General features: G+C 41.6%; 1 protein-coding gene across 1 annotated transcript in view; it reads right to left on the bottom strand.

Annotated features, from left to right (window-relative positions):
• Nucleotides 1–22,702, bottom strand: part of syne1a (spectrin repeat containing, nuclear envelope 1a) — a 125,260-nt gene that overhangs the window by 78,160 nt on the left and 24,398 nt on the right. The window contains 38 exon segments of the mRNA XM_068343403.1: nt 722–834; nt 1,488–1,695; nt 4,013–4,216; nt 4,605–4,706; nt 4,816–4,998; nt 5,585–5,743; nt 6,092–6,245; nt 6,394–6,573; nt 7,318–7,973; nt 8,087–8,233; nt 8,367–8,537; nt 8,629–8,752; nt 8,958–9,145; nt 9,232–9,330; nt 9,407–9,634; nt 10,221–10,374; nt 10,969–11,129; nt 11,206–11,346; nt 11,530–11,682; nt 11,860–12,033; nt 12,078–12,242; nt 12,345–12,453; nt 12,541–12,749; nt 12,867–13,028; nt 13,237–13,371; nt 13,645–13,809; nt 14,018–14,176; nt 14,880–15,056; nt 16,317–16,460; nt 16,841–16,993; nt 17,169–17,333; nt 17,784–17,989; nt 19,754–19,850; nt 20,727–20,895; nt 21,096–21,208; nt 21,329–21,493; nt 21,737–21,874; nt 22,215–22,322. Coding sequence (XP_068199504.1) covers nt 722–834; nt 1,488–1,695; nt 4,013–4,216; nt 4,605–4,706; nt 4,816–4,998; nt 5,585–5,743; nt 6,092–6,245; nt 6,394–6,573; nt 7,318–7,973; nt 8,087–8,233; nt 8,367–8,537; nt 8,629–8,752; nt 8,958–9,145; nt 9,232–9,330; nt 9,407–9,634; nt 10,221–10,374; nt 10,969–11,129; nt 11,206–11,346; nt 11,530–11,682; nt 11,860–12,033; nt 12,078–12,242; nt 12,345–12,453; nt 12,541–12,749; nt 12,867–13,028; nt 13,237–13,371; nt 13,645–13,809; nt 14,018–14,176; nt 14,880–15,056; nt 16,317–16,460; nt 16,841–16,993; nt 17,169–17,333; nt 17,784–17,989; nt 19,754–19,850; nt 20,727–20,895; nt 21,096–21,208; nt 21,329–21,493; nt 21,737–21,874; nt 22,215–22,322 — 6,438 coding nt within the window.

The following is a 22,702-nucleotide window of genomic DNA, read 5'->3' on the forward strand; positions in this document are numbered from 1 at the left end:
TGGACGCAATTGATTCGCTGTGGCGACTCCTGAAGGGAAAAGCCGAAAGGAAAAGAAGAAGAAGAGGAGGTAACTTATCTAGTTGGAGTTACAGTACAGACATTACAGCCTTATTGCAGAACACGAGCTCAGATGATTTTAATGTAATTAAAGCTTAAATGATTTACAGTGCATAACAAAATATGGAAATATATGAAATAATTGATTAAACACATTTCTCTAAATAAATTAATCAATTACTATTAATGCTAATTAATTCATACTATAAATCAATTAACTGTAAATAGTTACTATAATTTACTCATTATTAGCTTTGATCCACTGACTTTGTTTACTATAAAATCATTTAGATAGATAAGTAGATAGATAGATAGATAGATAGATAGATAGATAGATAGATAGATAGATAGATAGATAGATAGATAGATAGATAGATAGATAGATAGATAGATAGATAGATAGATAGATAGATAGATAGATAGATGGATGGATGGATGGATGGATGGATGGATGGATGGATGGATGGATGGATGGATGGATGGATGGATGGATGGATACAGTAGCTGACGCAGACTAAAAGACGATACATAATTACACAAATACACATAACATAAAAAGGAGCATAAGAACATAGAAGAAGCATAAATATTAGTAATACTCTTCAGGATCACAACACTGTTCTAATGCCTGCATTACTTAACAGTGTGATACATAACAGTACCTTTAGTCCTTGCAATCTGGTTTCAAGTGCAGCAACATCTCCTGATTGGTCAGAACATTCTTTCAGATTCAACTTCAGGTCTGCCATCCAGGAATGGAAGCTGTGGACGTGCTCTGTTAGAAAAAAAAAACATAGAAAGAATGGATACTCTCAGAACACATTAAATTTCTAATGACAAGTTGAGGTAAACCGATGTGTGGTTAAATAAAGATGAAGAATATTTAAGAGGGAAGGACCCTCAGAAGTAGAGAGAAGAGGCGTTATGTTTAGCCAGATGGGAAGCGTGGGTGTGTCTGCACTGCACAGCACTAGGTTGCCGTGCCAACAAGCTCCAAACGACTCCCTCGAGAGCAGATGTGACATTACTCTCAGAGGCACAGGTGTGTGTCTGAGCAGTGAGAGTGCACTGGTGTACCAGGGAGTGTATGTGTCGGTGGAGTGTGTGTTCTAGCACGTGGATTGAGTGTGCTCTAGGGGACAATGTAGGATAATAAACACTAAATCTGCTGCACCACTAACATGAACAAATAACATAGCATCATGTAGTTGTGCTTTGTTTGATTGGATGATTATAAGGTTTTAAAGTACTATTAAAATGTTTATTTCTCATTAAAAGGGAAGGACTACCTGATTTCCATTACTGTTACATTAATGACTTGATGCAATTGATGGAGGCCGAGAGAGACAAAGCTCTATAACAAATAAGTTAAACGGAGACTTCAGACCAAATTGAACATCACAAAAATTTTACATCAACGTGTCTTACTATTGAAGTGGAGCTGCAGCCCATCCTGGAGGATGCCTCTGGTCTTGGTGCAGCATTGAGCAACAGCCTCGGTTCGCTTGGCAATGGAGGTGAGGTCAGAGGAGAGGCGTGACAGCTCCTGTGATGGATGAGACCTGCTCAGGGAAGTCAACACATCTCTGGCTGAGTCCATGTCTGTTCTCTGCTGCTGCACAATGCTCAGCAGGTCCTGTAGACAAAATGCAGGTCAAAAATTATAGAATTACATAACAGCTTGACTTGGGGAGAGGGGCTTTCTAAGTATTCTCAAAGTATTCTCAAAGACCAATGGACAGAATTCACATATGCATTATATAGAAGTGCTAAAATTGCATCTTATAACAGTTCATTTGTTTATTTTTACTTGTTAAGGTACAATTTAAAACCATGCTTGCCAAAGCATATTAGTAATTTTTATAGTAGTTCCATATTCTTTAATTTAATTTAATTTAATTTAATACACTGTTATAATCCCCGAAGGGAAATTAAGAACGCACACTCTAGTTTTTTTGTTAGGAAATCAAAATAAAATCACATGCATGCATATTAGTGTGTACAGGCCCCTGTAATACACACACCACACACAAGGGGTTCTGTAGGCATGCAAAGGAGGTAGAGTGGCAGGCAGCTCCTTCTTGGTGCGCCTCAAATGAGCAATTTGTAAAGGGGACGGCACCTTGCTCAAGGCACCTTGCTCGGCAGTGCTCTGGAGGTGAGCTGACGCCTCCCACTGTCAGCTCACCTCCGGGTTTTGTTTTTGTTGGGGCGGGAACGGGATGACCCGCTCTACCGCCTACTTTACCACTGAGCCACTGCCACCCCTTATCATTGGTATTATCATTAGTAGTGGGAGTTTGGTCATTAGGACAGCGGCTGTGGCTGAGGAGGCAGAACCATCATCCACTTCTTGAATTATTATTGGTTTGAACCCCTTCTACCTCAGTTTAAACATTACATTGGTGTGTGAATGGTTATCTCTCCCGATTCACAGGTGATGCTCTGTGTGTAAATGGCTATATCCTGGCTTATGTAGCAAAGCACTGAGTAGTCAGTCAGAAAATAGGGATTAGCCAATGTGAGGAGAGTCCATTCATCATTTTAGTGTATTACAGTAGCATTCTACTTAATGAAATGCAGGATATACTGAATAAAATAAAGTTAAAATACTGTAATTATACTGTAATTTACTGATGCAATTATTTCCAGTATCATTTTGTTAATTTACAAGAAAAATATTTTCATATACAGTAATAAATTGTACAAAAAAATAAAACACAAATGCTGTACTATGCAGAATAAGATGGTGACCACTGGTTAGAAGACTAAAAAAATAAAATACATGACACAAAAAAGGGGAAAAAAATTAAATGGACCCTTTTTGTTTCTGGAGAGGAAATACAACAAATACGACAGGAAATACGAGCCCCCAAACCAGCCACGTTTTCTATCAAGATGAGCAATAAACAATGGAAGACAATGAAAGTGCATGTGTATGTGTGTGTTTGTCTGTGTGTGTGTGTGTGTGTGTGTGTGTGTGTGTGTGTGTGTGTGTGCGTGTGCGTGCGTGTCTGCATGTGTGTGTGTGTGTTTTCCCAAACACAATTTTTTATAAAGGAAATAAAAACCCTTCCAACAGATAATTCCATTCAGATAAAGATTCCATGCAAACAACAGCACAGAAAGCCAAGTGATGACACCGACTCTCTGGAGACATCATCCTTCTCACATAACCTCCTGTCCAGACTGAACACCATTAGCCTGAAGGAGAACAACGCAGGACCAACCAGTGGCTCTTAGGAGGTTAGACTCTAACCCCCCAATGATGGCAGTGATGTGTCCTGCAGTCAAAACTGAAGAAGTCTCTTGGATGAGAGACGAAACGTCTTCAAGAACTTTCTTAACGTCCAGTGGATTGATTTAAACAGCTTTGGATAACTGAGAACCTACACAGACATCCTGCAGTTAGAATGAATGTAATCTCAAAGAATGCAGTGCAAAGCCAGTTGTTTCTGCGGGTGTCCTTCTGGGATGTTGGGAAGTATTTCCTGAGGTCAGTATCTCATATTTCCTTTATGTTGTAATACAGTAGTGCTATGACAATTACATGTAATTAGCATTCTATGTTATTTGTACTGCTTTATACCTCAATTGATTATTCCTACATTATTTTATCTGCAAGCATTTCTTCATCTGTTGTAATACACATTGTGAATTACCACTCAGTTTCAAATGTGTTTTACAAATAAAGTCACCCCGGCCATTTATCGTCCCTCAGGACAGGAACTTTACTGATGGTGTTACAATATAAAATTGCATTGTCGTGTGTTCTCATTTAGTCCATGGTGGATATTATGAAACAATAGCAACAGAATCCAGGAAGGAGTGGAAGAAAACTACGAGGACACATAATTTCAAATAATTGTTTATGGACTAAATTAATTTTTTATGTAACAGTATATCATGTTTTGAGATTTTAGTTATTGTGTTAAAGGAATATACAGTCCTACCTTAACTGTAGCAATGCTCTCAAGAGAAGTGGCTTCAGTGAAGTCAGGTAATGAACCTTCAATGGCCTTCAGTCGCTCGACCATCTGGGATATGAGGTCCTCCAGCCTCTGCTCCTGGAAGCTGAAGTAGGACAGTGTGTGTTTGGCCTGGTTGTATGCCTCCAGAGCATGGGACATTTTCTTCCTCAGGTCTGCTTCTAAAACCTGGTGAAGGATATTAGGATATTAACATTCTTAGAAACGTTCAAGATGATGTGAGCACCAAATATTCTTTTAGACATTTTAAAGTGGAAATGTAACATATGTGTGCACATATCTTGTAAAGAGCACTCTTGTGAGAGAGTGATACAACAATAAGCATTATCAATACCACTGATGGGCACACCAGACTGGGCTAGATCATTTGAAACCTCTCTGAAACAAATATTACAATCATGAAGCTATACTGCTATGGATTCACCCCCCGACTCCATATTTGGTGATCAAGGAAGATGAACAGGATGCAGTCCACCATATCTTTGGATGCATTAGGGACACGTGTTAAAAAAACTGGGTTTTAATCCCCCTGTGTTCCTCTTCCTACTATCTTCACCTGCATCTGTAAAGGTGTCTCCTGCAGCTTGGCTCGCTCCTTCAGCTCCGTCACTCTCTCCTGAAGGGCATCCAGCTTCTGTTCGCTCTTCTCCACCTCAGCCTGTAGGGTCAGGGAGTAGGAAATCTCATTTCAATTACCACCACTATGAACCAAATGCTGCATCACCATAATAATTCACTTTCATTCACACTTCCCGTTACACTCTGACCTGAAAAGTGGTAAGATGAGCTTCTGCTTTCTCCTTATCGCTAATATTAGTGATGCTGTCAGTGAGATCGGCGATGGACATGGCGGTCCACTGGTTGATGTCCTGCTCCATGGACTTGAGGTCATCCCACAGGGCTACACAGTAACCCAGCCTTTCTATGTTGGTTTGCAATCTCTCTGAGACCTGAAACACCAGGGACCAGTTTGTCTAGTACAGAATAAATCACCGCAGGAGTGGGAGGGTCCCTTTCTTTGTGGTTAGTGTTTTTTCCATAACAAGGGGCAGTAAACTGGGAGATGGAAGGAAAATTAGACTTAATTGGTTTGACAGATGTGGGGATGAGAAGTAAGAGAGTGAGGGAAAGGCAGATAACGTGTCTAGACTTGTTTGTATTTCTGTCTGGTGTGTGACAGCTGAGCAGCTGACAAAATCCCACAAGAGCCAAAAATGAAAATAAGGAGGAAACAGAGAAAAATAAATGTCATTAAAAGAGGCAGAGCTGCACTGTGGACATCATAATTGGTTTTTGACAGTAAACATGTCAAACCTCATCACAATATTTATATTTGTCATAATATTTTGGCTCCAGACCTGGAGGAACCAGAGTTACAGTTACCAGTTTTATTAATGGAGCGCCACATTTCAGGATGAAGATGAGTCATTAATCAGAAAGCAGCTATGGGGTGTGAGTGCGTAATATATCAGCCAAAATAACAGCCGGTGGTTTCAGACGTCTCCATAATGAGGCGTGTTATTGAAATGCCCTCACCTCCAGCCACTGGGCTCTCAGCACCTCCATGTCTCTCTGGATGGAGCAGACATCAGAGTCAGGAAACTTCTCCAGCTCCCTCTGCAGGTCCTCAGCTGTGCTGATGAGCTGGTCCATGTCTTCCTGTTTCTCCCTCAGCTCTGACTGGATTGCCTCATGCTGGGGAGCAGAGATGAGTAGAGGAGGAGTGACAACAAACCACCACTAGAGGGAAAGACACTGGCCAAGCTGTCCTTGAATTGCAGAATTCAATGACTGGCTTGCAGCAAAAACTTGTTTAAATTGCAAGGCTGGACATGATGTCTGTAAATCAATAATAGCAGAAATACAGAGTACAGGTATGTTATGAAAGACTGACAGAGGCTGACGGTTCGTCAATTAAATTAAGTGCAAAATGCATCTGCTTCCTAAGATAACTTTTTTTTAAAAACAGTGAATAATCAGAAAAACAGTCACAATAAACCTGAAAACAGTTGAGAAGTCAGAGCGAAGAAGTAAAGAACTGACTTGTGTCAAAGCCCTCTTGGCCTCCTGGATGTTGTGGTTGTGGTCAGGCAGATTGTGAGCAACCACCTGAGCGTTCTCTACAACAGCAGAGAGAATCAGCTTCAGGTGGTGGAACTGGCAGAGAAGATCCACCACAACTCCACTGTGTTCCTGGCTGCATCAGGACAGAAAGGGAGACGGTCGGGCTTGGCAGACGAATTAAATGATACAAAAAAAACCCCAAGATGAATACTGAAACTTCTGTTCCACTGCTGCCGTTCTAACTTCCTGCGTTGCGTGTCTCTGTCATCTCCCATCCTTACCCACTGGTTATCAGAGTCCTGACATTCTCCCAGGCTGCCTCCACCAACTCTACTTCCCTGAGAGCTTCCCCCGCCAGCTCCAGGTCTCTCTGGGCCAGCTGGCCTCCCTTCTCCTCTAACCACCGTTGGGAGTGCTGCAGGGAGTAGAGCTCATCCTCCAGCTGGACGAAGAGACGCAGCCTGGGGTAGAAAAGACGGGAGTGAAACCATGTGTTTTAATAGTTTGATTCCAATATATGCCAGATCATTGTCAAATAGAGGTAAAATATATATTTATTCATTCATACACCTATTGAGACAGAGTTTACAGGAAGTCTCTGGCTCAAAAGCTCACAGGACGTGTGTGACAGTGATTTAGATGGTTCAACATATTCAAAGAGCAAATATCTAACCAAGATGTTTCTGCAGAGGTGTCAACCAGTTACTAGAGAACAACGATTGTGTTGTCTCATATAGTGAAATCTGAAAAACGAAGTGCTGGTGGAGAGAGGCAGCGGTATTAAAGACACCATTTGGATCCATTTCCTTCCTCAATGTCAAAAAATTTGCTTTATAAAATGTCAGACCACTGTAGAGATATGGTTTTACTTCCTATATTTTCCGATGAGCAGACCAGATTTATTAGAAACCATTATATTGAATTTAACTCACATACTACATACACAAACAATGACTGCTGCTGATTTAGGACTTCGCCAGTTGGAGTGGGATTATCTTTTTGTAGTTAAAAAAGAAATCGGTAAAAACTTTAGGTCTCTGGTTCTCTACACCTTCCCTGACGACATGTGCAAGTTTCTGAAGCCCCCTCCCCCAAATAACAAATGGGGGTGGGGGGTTCAGATTTGCGTCTTCAGAATCAGCTCACTCTTATCCTATGGAAACTAATCTGTGAGTAGGTTCACCTCAGGCTACGAGATTCATTACCTGCTTTGGAAGGCCTGCACAGAGCTCTTTCTGGGCCCCTCTTGCCTCGTTTCCTCCTCCAGCTTTTTCAGATTCTTCATCACCTCCTCCCTCCTCTTCCTGAAGGAGCTCCACAGCGCCCCTACAGCATCTGCTTCGCTCTGCCTCCATCCCAAACCCCTCTGAACCTCCTCTAAAGCCCTTGTGAGAGCCACAGTTTGTCCCCTGCAGGATGTCCTCCCCTGAGGAGGGCTCCCACCTTTGGGGCCCTGCCTCTCGACCCCACACAGATGAAGATGAGCTTTGCTCAGCTGCCCATCTAACCCGACTGCTTCGGCCTCCAGTCTAGCCATGTCTTTTGCCACTTCTCCTATACTGTAATGCAGCTCCTCTGCTTTGGTGCAGTCCCAGCTACCCCTGCCTTCCACAGCCTCTTGAAGGTGGCACACAGCCTTAGCTGCTTCTCCATATTTCTTGAGGAAGGCTTGCAGCTCAGCCAGACAGTCTTTACGGAGGAGCAGGAGACGCTGGGATTCGGTCATAAGCTGGAGGCTGTCCTCCCTCCAGCTCTGAATCTGCTGCTGGGCCTCAGGAGAGGAAGATTGATCCAGAAAAGATTGGCTTTGCTGGACAGCCTCCGTTAGTGATGCATGAGCTTGCAGTTGCATCTCATGCTCCTACAACAGAAGAGATTAATTACACATTTATATGAACTCCAACTGGAATCATTCTGTAACTGCTCTAATAAACAGGGCGCATCATTGTTGACTGCAAATTATTGATTTCCAACCTTCAGTTTAGTAATTGTAGACTCAATATCATCAATATCAATCTCAGAAGATCCTCTCAAGCCGCTCAGGAAGTTTTCACTCCATTGGGTTAGAGTCAGAAGTGCCTGGTCAAACTGCTCCAGACGTGACAACTGAGGCTCCAGCAGCTGAAGTCTAAAGGGGAGGATGATGAGGAACATGGGATTAATGTCTGATGTGTATGTAAGCAAAGCAAACAACAAACGCAAACAAAAACTCTCAAATTCATTGTCAGCTACATAATAACATACAAAAAGTTACTTTCCTGTGTGATATGCTGGTCTTCAAAGACGTGCATCTCTCCTGTATACATGTGAGATCATCAGTGATCTCTAGGACACGAGCCTCAGGTGCTGTGGGGTAGAGACACAGGCCGAGGTTCACCAGGCCCTGGAGGAGAGCCTCATAGGAAGGAGTCTCCTTCTGCATTTCCTGTATGGTTGGATGAATATTTAAAATGCAGAAACACAGAAACATGATGTATAACAAAGCTACTTGATGGGTTAGTGCAAAAAGGCCTTACCAGTACATTTATCAGTTCGTTCTTGAGCTTGACTTTGTCAGCAGACAGCAGGTCAGTATCTGGACAGCAGATACACTCACAGTTCTGCAGCCAGCTCTTCATGGAGGAACTTTCTTTTTCATATCTGTAGACACAAAGAATACTCTAATAGTATATTTAGATATTATTGTCCGCAGAGCTTCAACAGAGGGATCATGTTTTGGTGTGATGGATTTATGATCCTGCATGACATTTACAGAGAATAATTACACTATTTCCACTGTAGTGCCACCATCTTTTATAGATGTTTCAATTTCCCAGCAAATCAACACACACAGCTATTTCTTTACCTTTGCCACAGTGCGAGAAGGCTCTCTAATGTAGATTCCTTCCCTGTAGCCTGTCCAATTAGCGCTCGCTGTTGCTTCTTGAGATCAGTCACCTCTTCCTCAAGCTGGCCACCATCTCTGAGCCTCTTCACTGCTGAAGATAGAGCTATGAATCTGGAGTTCAGCTGCTCAACAGTCTGGTAGACCTCCTGGACAAAAGGGAGATATATTTGCTGTGGCTGTAAATCCAACGTAATTTAATATAATATGAAGGTATTTGTGTATTTTTCCTCACCTTATGTTCTTGGAGACTTTTGTAAGTGTCAAATGAAGATGCACAGAGTGTGATTGGACAGTCCAGCTTCTCTTTGAGGTCACTCATTGCTTTTTTGACCTGACATGAAGAAAATGTCAACATATTGGCACAGCAGCGCCTTCAATGTGTCATCACGTGTAGTTACTGTATATACCTGCTCAAGGTTATCATTGTAGTTTTGCCTGTATGACACGCTCTGGCTGAGCTGTCCTCCCAGCTGCTCTGTTCTCCCTCCCAACTCCTCCCAGCGGCTCCTCATCTGTGAGAGCCGTGCTTGGATAAATCCAGCCTCCCCAGGGGTCACAAACTTGGACAGGGCCTCACAGTCTGCCTCCACATGGAGCAGGGTCTCCCTTTTCCCCTTCAGAGCTTCCCCCAAAGCCTGCTGGCACGCAATGGCAGAGGATTGATTGTCAATCAAAAACGAATATGTGGAATAAATACGATAAGAGAAAGAAGAAAATTGCAACACATTGTTAAATCTCTGAATAAATATCTCAATATCGTTAACAGAATTCCTTTAATTGCCACAACCATTAAAACTATGCTACAGAATTTCTTGTTCTGCCTTTCTGTCACCCCAAATTTTTTTATTTTAAATTTTTCTTCTATTAGTTTGATAAAGCTGAGGCTGGGTAAGCCTATATTTGGAACAAGCAATTTATTTTCTACTTCCTAATACGCAGCATTTTCCTAATTTCTCTTGGAGATTAAATTACATTTTTTGTCATCTTAATCTTAATAACCCTTTGGCCACACTGGTGCTGTACATGACAGACACAAGGTCACACCAGTCACGCTAATATAAAAAGGAGCTGGTATAAATTTGTATATTATATGAATTAATTTGTGAATATCAGGGGATTATTTATAACGTTGTAAAAAATTGTGCCTACAGTGTGAAGTCAATGTTAGGATAAGGATGGAAATCAGTGTGAGTTGTAGGCGAGATGCTGGACATACTGTACCTTTACTGTGCTGATTTGGTCTTCTAGACTTGATGATGGGGTGGCGTCCACAGTCTCCAGCTCCTTCTCTGTCTCATTGAGCCACAAGGAGAAGGTCTCTGATTCACCGTGGAAGTGTTCCCACCAGGAACACATCATCTCCAGCTGGACAACACTAGAGGAATAAAGATACAGTTCTACTTTACAAAAGATATCTCTCTATCTATCTATCTATCTATCTATCTATCTATCTATCTATCTATCTATCTATCTATCTATCTATCTATCTATCTATCTATCTATCTATCTATCTATCTATCTATCTATCTATCTATCTATCTATCTATCTATCTATCTATCTATCTATCTATCTAGCCATCCATCCATCCATCTGTGCATGTGCGTATGTGTGTGTGTGTGTGTGTGTGTGTGTGTGTGTGTGTGTGTGTGTGTGTGTGTGTGTGTCTGTGTGTCTGTGTGTCTGTGTGTCTGTGTAGCGTGTAATGGGAAGCAATCAGATACTGTTGCAGGACAAACAACAGATGTGTGTACAAATTATAATCTTAGTCTAATTATGTGCTTCTATTTTCATAAATCTTCACTTGCTCTTCCATTTCATTTAAATGTCTTGTAAAAAAAAATTGATAAGCATGATTTCCGCAATCACATTTAATAAAACTCTCATTACAAATCTGTTTATTTTTCCTCATCAAATTTGAAGTCAAAAAAGTTTTGTTGTGTATGTCAGAGTGAAGGGGAGGTGAAATACTTCTTGGTGAGGCGATCTTGAAGTTCTGTGACTGCGTTTCTGGTGGTTTGGGCCTGCTGTAGAAGGAGGTTCTGGTTCTTTGGACTGAGCCGAATATCAGCTGCTTTCTCCATTAGAAGGTTTGCTTGAGCAGAACATTGCTCAACATTTGTACACAGCTCCTACAGGATAGACAAATACCAAAGAATTGTACAGGCTAACCCATGATATGCTCATACATGTGTCCTTCATACATACCTTGTTATATTCCAGTTCAGATTTCAGACTGTCCAGGCTGTTGAATAGAAGCTCTTTCTTAAGCTCTTTGTTTGTATTATTGATAAAACTCCAAACTCTTTCTCTTTCTGCTTCCAAACTCTGCCAGGAGCTCAGAGTTGCCTTTAGAAAATGGAGAAAGTTGGCATGTATACATGGAGGCTGCAGTCATTTGAATGTACCAAATACAGTACATTGTATTAAAGTATAGACGATACAGCTTTAATTTTAAGGCAGTAAGCCCATTACATCCTCCAGAGCCATCGCAGTCACTCAATCAAACATGAGTAGGCTGGTTCTGCCTACCTGCAGGTTATGTTCCTTTCCTTTTAATTTATGGTCAATCTCTCCTTCCAGCTCCTGTAGAGTCAGACTGAGATGTTCCTCTTTCTGCTGGTGGCGGTGGGACACCAGGCCCTCTGCCTCCCTCCTCTTGGCAAGGCGGTGCTTCAGATGTTGCTTTACCACATAGATTTTAAAAAAACACCCATCAGAGAAAACAAAATGTACCCACATATAGTGTAATATGAACATGAAACAACTCCTTAACCCTGAATACTTTGTCTTAAGAATATAAAATAACTTCTCTAAATCAACCAGAAATCAACCAGATAATGATTGGAACCAGTTTCACACCTGGTGAATAAGGTAAAGTTGTTTGGCCTCCTCAAAGCCCTCAGCATCCCTGATCTGACTACTCAGCTCCTCAGTCTCCCTTTCGGCTTGAAGAACATCCATCAGAACCTCCTTGTCCAGTTCTTCACGCTGGAACATAACATCATGGACAAAGTGTAAGACAAACAGACATCACTCCAGAGATGGAAATATTTGAGTTCCTGAAAATCTCATTGTACCTGGCAGACTGAAGACAAGAGTGTCCTCATGTCAGTGGAGAGCTTGACCAGAGCTGCTCTCTGTCTCTGGACCTCCAGCTCAGAGCTAACCTCTGACAGTCCAGTCAGACGGCTCTTCAGCCACCGCAGGCTCTCTTCTCTGGTATGTAACGCTTCCTGCAAAGCCTGAAGGTTGGAAGCACACAAAAAATGTAAACTTTATTGTGGTTGAGTAATACTAATTAATAACTCTCTGCACCTCCAGCAGAAAATAGAAAGCTACCTCACCTGAACAGCAGCATCAAATTGTTCTTGATGGCTGGTGTTTCTTACTGTCTCTCCAAACAGCCTCATCTGCCTCCTTTGACATGTAAGCCAATCAGAGAGCTCACAGAACCTTGAAGAAGAAACAACTATTTGACCCTCTTAAAGCAATGGGTAGTTCTAACTTTGAGATGTTGAAGAAACAGTTTAGACCCTTCACCTCGCATTCCATTCCTTCCATTTGTCAGGGTGCTGCTCCAGCTTGAGGTGGGTACTCTTGATTTGTTCTGCAACTTCCTTTACAACCCTTCTGGTGGACTCTAGCGTTTGAAACGTTGGGTCATTGTCAGGCAGCTTCTGACAGAGATCCTCCATGTTTTTCATCCTCTTCTCACACAGTGTAAGAGGTTTGCGGTCCATGAAAAAAGCCTGGAAATAAGAGAGAGACAAAAACTATGGACTGATGACATAGAGTGCTTCTACTTTTCTTTTACTCTCACTCTTAGTTCTAAGCTGTTGTAAGGTTAAACTAAATTTGAGTCTCACTCTGTGTTCTTGGATTAGTTGCTCGCTAGTGACGGTGCCTGACAGGGCTTGCATTTCTCTGTCCAGCTCTGCTCTGCAATCTTGTAAGACTGCAGCCACTCGAATCTTCTCTACCTCCACCTTAAGACGAAGCAGGTGAGATGGCACCACACCCTGGATGTCCTGTGGAACATAATAAAAACGCCCAGCATTGGAAACAAGGTAGATTAGATGAGGGCGAATAATAAAACTGATCCTCCTCCAATCAGAAGGCTGCAGCTGAGCTGGACCATCACAAACTAACTGGAGACAAACCTCAATGCTTCAGGTCATCCTGGTTGATATGCTATGGAGTGAATAGCGGTGGCTTGACAGCCTGTTGACCACTGACCTTCCACTGTTTGTGCAGCCTGTGGACGGTTTCTTGTAGCCCTTGTTGCTCCTCCTGTGGAAGGATGTCGGTCAGCTCATCGCACGCCTTCAGGAACACACTGAGGACACGCTGGTCCAACTGGCCAAAAAACCCCTGGCCAGACAAAGCACGTGATGACATGAGCAGATAGCAAGATAATGAGGCGGACAAACAGAGATTTGCTATTTACACACAAACAGATAGTCAAGCAGAGAAAGGTAAGAGACATTTTAACTTCTATCTGTATACCCATTCCAAATTTTCCTATTTTAATGAGTCATTTTATATTTATTTTACTGTATTAAACAAAAAACACATTGAAAGGCTGATATTCCTATCCAGATGGTAGCTCCACCTTCCAGCCACAGATGGCTGCAGATTTCTTACATTGTGTTTCTTCAGTAACTCCTCAGCGTCTCCCGATTCCCTCAGGTAGCCCTGAGCTTTTTTCAGCACTCTTTCCAGCTCCTGTCTCGACTCCTCAAACCTCCTCCTCAGGCAGTTGCTGACTTCTTCCTGTCGCCTCCATTCCCCAACCTCCTTCAGCAGAGCCTGAGAGGACAGGCGAGGAGAAGCAGTGATTGCAATTAGCTGCTTCAGTAAAACGGTGTAATTACAAGGAGTCTTACAACGAGCAAATGGATAGTGAGACACATGAGTAGGCCTCATATGCACGGATGCCTCCTGGGTGTTTTGATATTCTTGTAATCTCATTAATAGATTTGTGTTGTGAGCGATGCGGTGGCTGTGTGGCTCTAACCTGTGCTGAAATCTGTATTTCAACCACTCTTCTCTGAAGCAAGGTCAGGTCAAAGTTTCGAAGCACCTTGCTGATGGAGAGCGCCCTCTGCAGGGCGTGGTGATTCCTCTCAATCACAGACAAACAGCGTTTACAGCTCTGCTGCTGGTTTAACAAATCCTAAGCAGATACAAGGAACACATAGGCAAAATTTGTGTTGATTCATTCAAATGTTAAATACTTTCGTGAAATATTAGTAATTTCATCCATGTGTGAAAAAAGTCACAGTGGAAACAAGTTGTTAACATAATAGTCATCCGTTTCAGTCGCAACATAAATATGAGCTATCGTACATGTTCAGTTAATCTAACCATGAAAACTACTTGTTATATTATAAAAGAGAAATGAAAATGTGAGTGAAATATTTGTGATGCCAGTAAAACTGTAAAACTATGGAGGCACTCAAATGCCAAGGGATCTGCTTCATCGTCAGGGCCAGGGTTCATCCAAAGTGGAAGAAAATGAAAATCATGGATTCCTTTGTTTGGATCTATTAATCTATCTCAGGGTAAATATTTGGACATTGTGAAAATAAATCCCTGTATTGGGATGTATAAATATAAAAAATAAAAACCCCTGAATCAAACACTTATATCTTCAGTACTGTAGATGGAGTTCTTTCCTGCAACCTACCAAAAAGTTTCAGAAAATTCATCAAGCAGTTTGTGTAATCTTGCATTCAAACAAACATACAAATTGGCAGACAAACAAATTGGCAGTGAAAACATGCCTTCTTTGCCAGAGCTAATAAGACCCTGTTGAATAAAGATCAGTTTCAATGGGAGCCGCTGAAGGTTGGTTCACTCATCATCATTATATCTACCTGCCATTTCTGCTTCTGCTGGGGCTGGCTGTGTGTGTTTGGCTCTCTGGCAGTAGAGGTAATACGATTGGCTCGCTCCAGGGCTTGGTAAAAAGCAGTGATGTGTTTTTCCATCTCCTCCAGAAGGGGCATAAGGGCGTGACACTCTCTCACCAGGGCGGGACACCGCTCTCTCACCTGGAAGTGAAAAACAGCCCACTGAACAAGGAGGGGATGAAGCCGATAGACTGAAGCGAACCTACCTGATGCTCTATGTATTTTGCTGGTAATGGGTATGTCTCTACAGAGTAAAACAAAGCCCTGAGCTATTTTGGCCGTTTTTTGGTACTTTTGATATTTGTCTCTATTACCACATTAAAAATGATTTAACATACCCATGCTTGGTATGGTTATCTTTAGCATAACTTCAGTTTTATGAAGAGATAGTTTTTATTTTCCTGTAACTTACTATATTGACATATTGGAGCAAAATAGACACACACAGTCAAATTCGGAAATGGAAAAATGTTATGTCATTGCACATAAAAACCACAAACATGCTGATCGAATTGATTTTGAACTCTAAAAAGGTTGCCATAGGCTTCTAACATAATTATATACACATTATGTCATTTGTGCTACTCTTCAAAGGAGTTTTTTGGGCCAAAACAGACACACAGTCAAATTCGAGAATGGAACAAATTGTATTTTATTGTACATAAAAACCCAAAAAATGCTCATTGAATTTGATTTTGAACTCAAAAAACGTTTCCATAGGCTTCTAACATAACTATATTATGTAGTTTGTGTCACTTGTGCCACTCTTCAAAGGAGTTTATCAAAATAAGACTATGCGCACGGTCCGCACATAAAAATGCGTAAATCATGCGCATAGTCGTTTGCGTCATGTAGACGTTTGCGTAACATGACAAGATGCACCAATCACGGTACGTGTTTGCATCACATGACAAGCATTTACGAATCGCGAAACATGTTTACATCAGGTGAATACATGCATCACCGCTGGCGACTACATGGACAGAAACACGGCATTTGCCGTCTAACGATAAGGAGCCGTTTGAAGCGCTTTTCTTAGATCAAATGTAAACGATCATATCTCTGGTTTTCAATCGGCTCCAAATAAAAACCGAAAGACAGTTTCACATCTCTGCTGTCACATGAACATGAGCACAGCAATCCACATGACAGACTTTATTTGTTAAGAATGGTTTAAAAACATCATGCGCTCTGCTCACGTCAGCGTGATCATCGGGCTTTAAGGGTTAATATAAAGTTAAGAACTAATTACTAATGAGCTATAGAGTATGATATATTCTACAATGTACACTACAGGCATGAAACAAACAATGATGCAGATGTAAGGCATGTTGTTCCCACAGAAACGCATCAGACAGATCCCTCTCCTCCTCTCAGGTCTTAGTCGTAAACGATGCCTACCTTACTCAGTTGAGTTTTGGCCGTTGCCATAGTTGCCATGATCCTGGCAGCCTCATCTTGTCGTGCATCTTTCGTGAAGAGCTGAGCACTGCGGGTAGCCAACTTGTATTGCGTCTCCATGGCAACAACCTTTTGCTTAGTAATCTAAGATGAAGCGTGGAGGCAAAAGGTCATCTAACACTTGAATACACCTGCATTCAACTGCTTTAGGCAAGAAAGAACTATGTATGACCTGGATTAGTAAAGCAGAGCGATCTAATAGCAGGGATATGAAGCCCTTCATAGAAATATTAGTCTCCATAACATATTTCTGCGTGGAGGATGTATTGAATATAGAAACTGTTATTATGTCAATATATAAATATTGAAATATGCATATTGTGACTCAAAGGCCTCAATTCATTCCAAATGTAAAACAATTAGGTGATGGAGTGAGTGACCTGATTTTTTTTGTACTAAGACCCTCTGATCTGAGACAAAGTGCCAGAGCTGCTACTGGGGCTTTAAGCTGATGGTCGCCTCACCTCCACGTCCTGCAAAAAGGCTCTGACATTGAGGAACGACACCTGGACGTTGGCGTTTAGCTTTCCTTCTGCTGTGTCCAGCAGCTCTTTAAGACCTGATGCAGCCTTGAGATGGTCTTTTCTCCACCTGTCCATCTCATCCGAATGGGCATACTGCAACACAGTAATTGAAATATAAAGTACTGAATAAATTCTATATACCTGAGTGGGGCAAAGTAATTCAAAATAAACTTTACCCCAGAATAAAACCAACAAAAACACAAAATTCACACTGTAACTTCAATTGTAAATCCAATAATACTTCTTGTCTAACATATGTTATCTTTACTTGTTTGACTTTGAGGAAGAGCTCTCTCCATCGTCCATTCAGAAGCAGTAACTGCTGCTTGAGATCAAGAGACACTGTCTCATCACATGTTTCAATGAGGAAATTCCCTGCATCGTTCATGGCTCCATGCTGATCAATCCAATGGCTGAGATCTCTGAAAAACTCCTGAGGGAGATGCATTCATTAAAAACACAAAAAGACATAAAGACATGCAAAAATTATGAGGAACAAAGAATAAGGATGAATGTCAGACAGACAGCTGCTCTAAAAGGACAAAAAAGAAGGGTATTAAAAGACAGAAAAACGGGGCGGACAATAAAAACTGGGCCAATTAGCCATTTAATCCTTAGTGGGAATGGAATCTGAGATAACCACAGCAGCGCAACAACTGGAATACCCTCAGTTCTCCTCCTGAGTCAAGGAGATCATTTGACACTTGAGTGGAGACTGCTAATAGGATTCGACTCAGAAGAGCCAATGCCTGATGTGCGGCTCAGGCATTGGGCCAGTGGGCGGATGCACATTTGATGGCTCCTACTCTGAAGTCATTAAAATTATTGTATGAGGAAACTTCAGCTGTGGGTTTTCCTATAGTTTTAAGAGTTGATCTCGTACCTGTTTAATGCTGTCGGTCCGGCTCAGGGCTTCCCATGCATCCTCTAGCCAGGCCTGTAAGGACGCCACGGTGGAGCTATACCTCTTCCAGTTTGACAGCACTTCTTCCAGCATGCTCTTCACGCTGCGCACTTCCATGGACAGACTCCTCCACTGGGTCACCACCTCCCGCATGAACCGGCGTACTCCCATCTCACCTTCATCCGCTGGAGAAGAGATCCATCAGCTTTTAGAATAAAAGCTATCTATTTCTAGTGCTGATGCTGCATCTGCTGCTGTGGCTGCTGCTCACTATTCTAGTCTTCTTTCAACTGTGTACACAAGGAACTTGATGAATAGTAGAACAGTGATTGAATTCATTGTCAATATTGGATTTTCCAAAAGTATGCAAGGGGGCATGGGGGAGAAGAACAAAGGGGCCAAAAGCCAACACCCTTGCAGAATCTGCACCCCACTTTCCAATGAATTCTGTAAATAAAACAGAATTAATCAATTTTTAAAAAATACTGGAGAGGACTTTATTGGTCCGATATAAAAGTGTTAATAAAACATTTGTAAAGCTCTCATTTCCATTCATTTGATGATTTCAGGAGTCTTGTGGGTTGTTGTTTTGTACATTTTTATCTCTCTCTCTCTCTCTCTCTCACACACACACACACACACACACACACACACACACACACACACACACACACACACACACACACACACACACACACACACACACACACACACACACACACACACACACACACACACACACACAAATACATTTAAATCTGTGACCTAAAAAACTCTCCTGACAGAGAGCAGTGGTATTTGGTTGTGTTCCACTCCACTGGTAAAACAGTCCCTTAGTACAAACTGTCTCCATCACATACACATACATATACTGTACACACCAACATTAACCAGACACTACTGTACCTTTAAATGACAGGTAATTACATATCAATGTCTTATATATATATTCTTTTCCTTTCTCAGTTTGCAGTAACTTAGAAATGGGGCTTAAAAAAGTTCCAAATGATCTCTCATCCAGTTAATCAGCGCCGGGGGTTCTAACTAGCAGCATGGATTGTGTGGGAGAGACACTGGTGGGGGTAAACTTTGTGGGGTCTACCAATCAAGCCTTAAACGTCCTGATTTTCTTGACACACCTCATGTCTCTACTCTCCATACCCTACAGCAATACTGCCCTCAAACTTAATGAAACCAATAAGCTAGCTCCGTTTGCGCCCAGAGACCTGCAGAAATGGAGCAGCCCCTAACTAGCAAATGGGGTCGTATTCCCCACTGAGCGCCGACAGAAGAGGAACCTCATTTAGCTGTAGCCTGCAGACTCTCCTTCTACCAAGCTGTGAGACCAGACTGGGGCAGGCTCAGATGCTGCAGGAGGAAGCCTCATTGCTTACAGAACTGTTGACATCTGAGGTATCTAATAATGTTAAGATCTTTAGTGCGACTCAATTTCAGAGAAAAGCAACAGCAAAAGAATGAAAACAAAATTAGGTTCTGATCATATAATAATTATGAAATTAAATGTACTGAGATAGCTGTCCTTTAACAGATCGCTGAACAGACTTTTTATGTGAATATTAGATTTTTAGGTGATTTGGAGATTAAAATTACTTTGTACCTTAACTCAGCCATTTCATTTACTGAAATGGTCATTATAGAGCCTCATTTGTGTCTGGTGATTTTACACATAATAGGACCTTCAGCTTTCTGCAGAAGCCAAGGTCAAGACTGAACCTTGGTGATTATTTGTTTTGATTTTCAAGAGAAAAACCCTAAAGCATGATGAGAAATGCAGTTTCAAATGAAAAAAACATGCATATAAAATCAAACAGCAAACATCTAATCCTTTCTGCATCTTTTAGAATGAATCTTTATGGGAGGTCATTCTCTTTACCACATTTTAAAACAAACTATGAGTCACATTCACTGTTTGTTTGTGGCTTTCTTACCGGAGCTGTCAGCACTGACGTAGGCCTCAGCCGATTGCTTCAGTGACTGGAACAACGCCTCATAATTTTCAAAGAAACGCTGCTTCTCCACAAATGACTAATGAAGATAGAAAAAAACAGAAAATTGTTATCATATGTGATGTGAAAATAATGACAGGAACATGATGTGATATGCAATGCGCCCTCACACGTTCGCGCATCAACGATTGCGACTTCACCTCATCGCGGATTTTCAGTAGGCAGTCACGTGATACTGTGCGCACATTCTATTGGCTCACGGCATCCGGAAGTGCATTCCATTCTGTCAGTCTCAGACTTTCGTGAGACACAAATATGCTTCAAACAGTCATTAATAGTGTTGGAAAAGGTAATACAGATAGAAAGTGGTTTAATATCAGTATGGGGAGGATTCATAAATTATTAAATTACTCTAAATAATAAGATAAATAGATCGCGATCTCGATCGCAGATTCCTCAATCGCATGTGGTTCCTGGAATGCATTGACCGCAAAGACCGAGGTTGCCCTGTAGTATGTGGCTGGAAATAACCCTCAGACTTTTATAGTTTTGTAACTTTCAAATTCAGCATGGAAACTAAAGATATTCAATTCACATCTATCATTTTTATCATGAACAGATTTGGGCAGCACGGTAGCACGTTGATGCGGTGATTCCACCGACGGCTTTTCTGCTTGTTTGTTCTCTCCGGCTTCTCCAGCTTCCTCCCACCTCTAAAAACATATAATTTAGATGAACTGGTTACTCCAAAATTGTCCATTGGAGTAAGTTTGGTTGTCTGTCTTATTTCCCTGCAATGAGTTGGCGTCTCATCCAAGGTGTAGCCAGCAGAACCTGTGACCCGTAACTTTGGATAAGCAGCCTAAGATGTGACGACTGTAATTGTCTTGTCTTCAGCTGAAGAAGATGAATATGTTTATGAATGAATATACAGAGTGAATCAAATTGAATTTACGTTGTAGTTTCGAAGCATCACTTCAATTGACTCCTGCCGGCCGTACTTTATAATCCAGGATCTGAGCTTGGACTCAGCTAGAGTCAAGAAGCCCTCCATGTGGTGTTTGTTCTCCAAGAACTCCATTCTAGCCAAGTGAATACTAGAAGATGTAGAAACAAAATTCATCCTAAAAAAAGACAGGAACAGGTATCAGACCTACAGCTCAACCCTCATATTCTGTATCTCCTTTGAAAAGTTGTGCCATCACGTGAGGTAGATAATATAGTTAATATTATACTATTCATCAAAATTATCACTGTGGTTTAAGAATAAATGTTTATTTTTTCTTTATTTTGCCTGATTTTTTCAGACTTCCCCTTTTAGTACCTTTCAGCCATGTCTTGGAGTTGGTCTGGGGAAACAGCGACTCCATCAACACTTCTGTCTTTATGGATCCTCTGAAAGACCTGCTGATGACTTTCCAGGTTCTTTAGTGCATCCTACATTGTGTAAATTATGTACAACACATGACACGAAAACAAAGAGTTGGTCTGATCTGACAGCTCATTTCTATATGGTATTTCTATGGTGTAGTTTCTTGTCTATTGTTCCATGCTTACCTTCTGCTGCTCCAGCGTTCTATGTAGTGTGCTGGCTGTCACATCATGCGGCTGCTGGAGGATGACATCTTGCCGCAGAGCCCCTTCAACCTTGTGTAGCCACATCCCCACCATATCCAGAGGAGCCGGCAGAGACGTGTCCAACTGCAGATGCCAGTCCAGGAGCTGAAGGAGGAACCACAGTCTAGGACTCAAACACATGCTGAGAGTAGATTGTGACCATCCATCTGAACTAAAGTGAAAAGAACATTTATCTGGGTTGCTGTATGCTTGTTCTTCCTTGGATTAAGACAAATGGATGATATGTTACAGACCAAATGCCAAAATGCAAGAAGAAAAAAATAGATAAATAAATAAAAGAAGTTGTAAAGACTGTGGCAGCCTGGAGGTGCCTCCAGTTCATCTCACCGTATCACAGACCCTTTCCCAGGCCTGTTTGACCAGAGCCTGATCCACTGTCAGTATCCCGTCCTTCTGAGTGGAATGCAAAGCTTCCTCTAACTGTTTGGTCCTCATCTCCAACTGGACCCGCAGACCCTTGAACAACTGAAAAGATAGAAATAAAATGTCTTAGATCAGGACTCTCCGATGCAAGACAAAGAACATCCCAGAATATTCAACTTACATTATATAGACTTAAGAACAAATCCTCAAATTCTAATCAGACATTCATGAAATCCTGACCAACTGTCTTTCTGGCTCAGACTGTCTCCTAAATAATGTACAGAGAGCAGGGATCTCCCACATGCTGATGAGTATGGAAGCTATCCTGAGGCTTGGAATAAGCTAGACTGAGCTAACATTGGATGGCTGGCATCTGATCCGTACAGTGAAACATCCCTGATAAAGCTAAAATTGCATTGACTCAAAAAACATACAAACGGACCTGGTACTGTTGATCAGGATTACTTTCTGTCTTCTTGGCCTGCACTGCTTCTCCCTCCAGCTGTTCCAAAAACATCTTGAGCTCCCTCAGGCTCTTTCGCTGCTCTCTCTAGGAGATGGGCATTGAAATTGGGAGTTCAAAGGAGAAAAGTAAAAGATGAGACAACGGCATAAAGGCGAGGAGGGGAAAAGTTTGATTTTCTTAGCATTACTGGGACTGATTTTCCAAGGGAACGATACATAAATAATTATAATATGTAAATAATTATAATAATTAAATCACACATAATCAACTATATTGTGAATCAATATTATCACTTATTGTGGTGCAAATCTCAATGATTCTGAACAAAATATGCATTAGTAGGGGCTGATCTTTATTTGGATGATGAGCACTAAGACGTAGATAGGTGTGTGGTGTCATTCTGCCTTGTGGTATGTGCTCTAATATCTATCAATCTGATTTAAATTTGTGTTAGTGCAGGAAAG

Source organism: Antennarius striatus, chromosome 19 (genome assembly GCF_040054535.1).
Source record: "Antennarius striatus isolate MH-2024 chromosome 19, ASM4005453v1, whole genome shotgun sequence".
Taxonomy (NCBI): Eukaryota; Metazoa; Chordata; class Actinopteri; order Lophiiformes; family Antennariidae; genus Antennarius; species Antennarius striatus.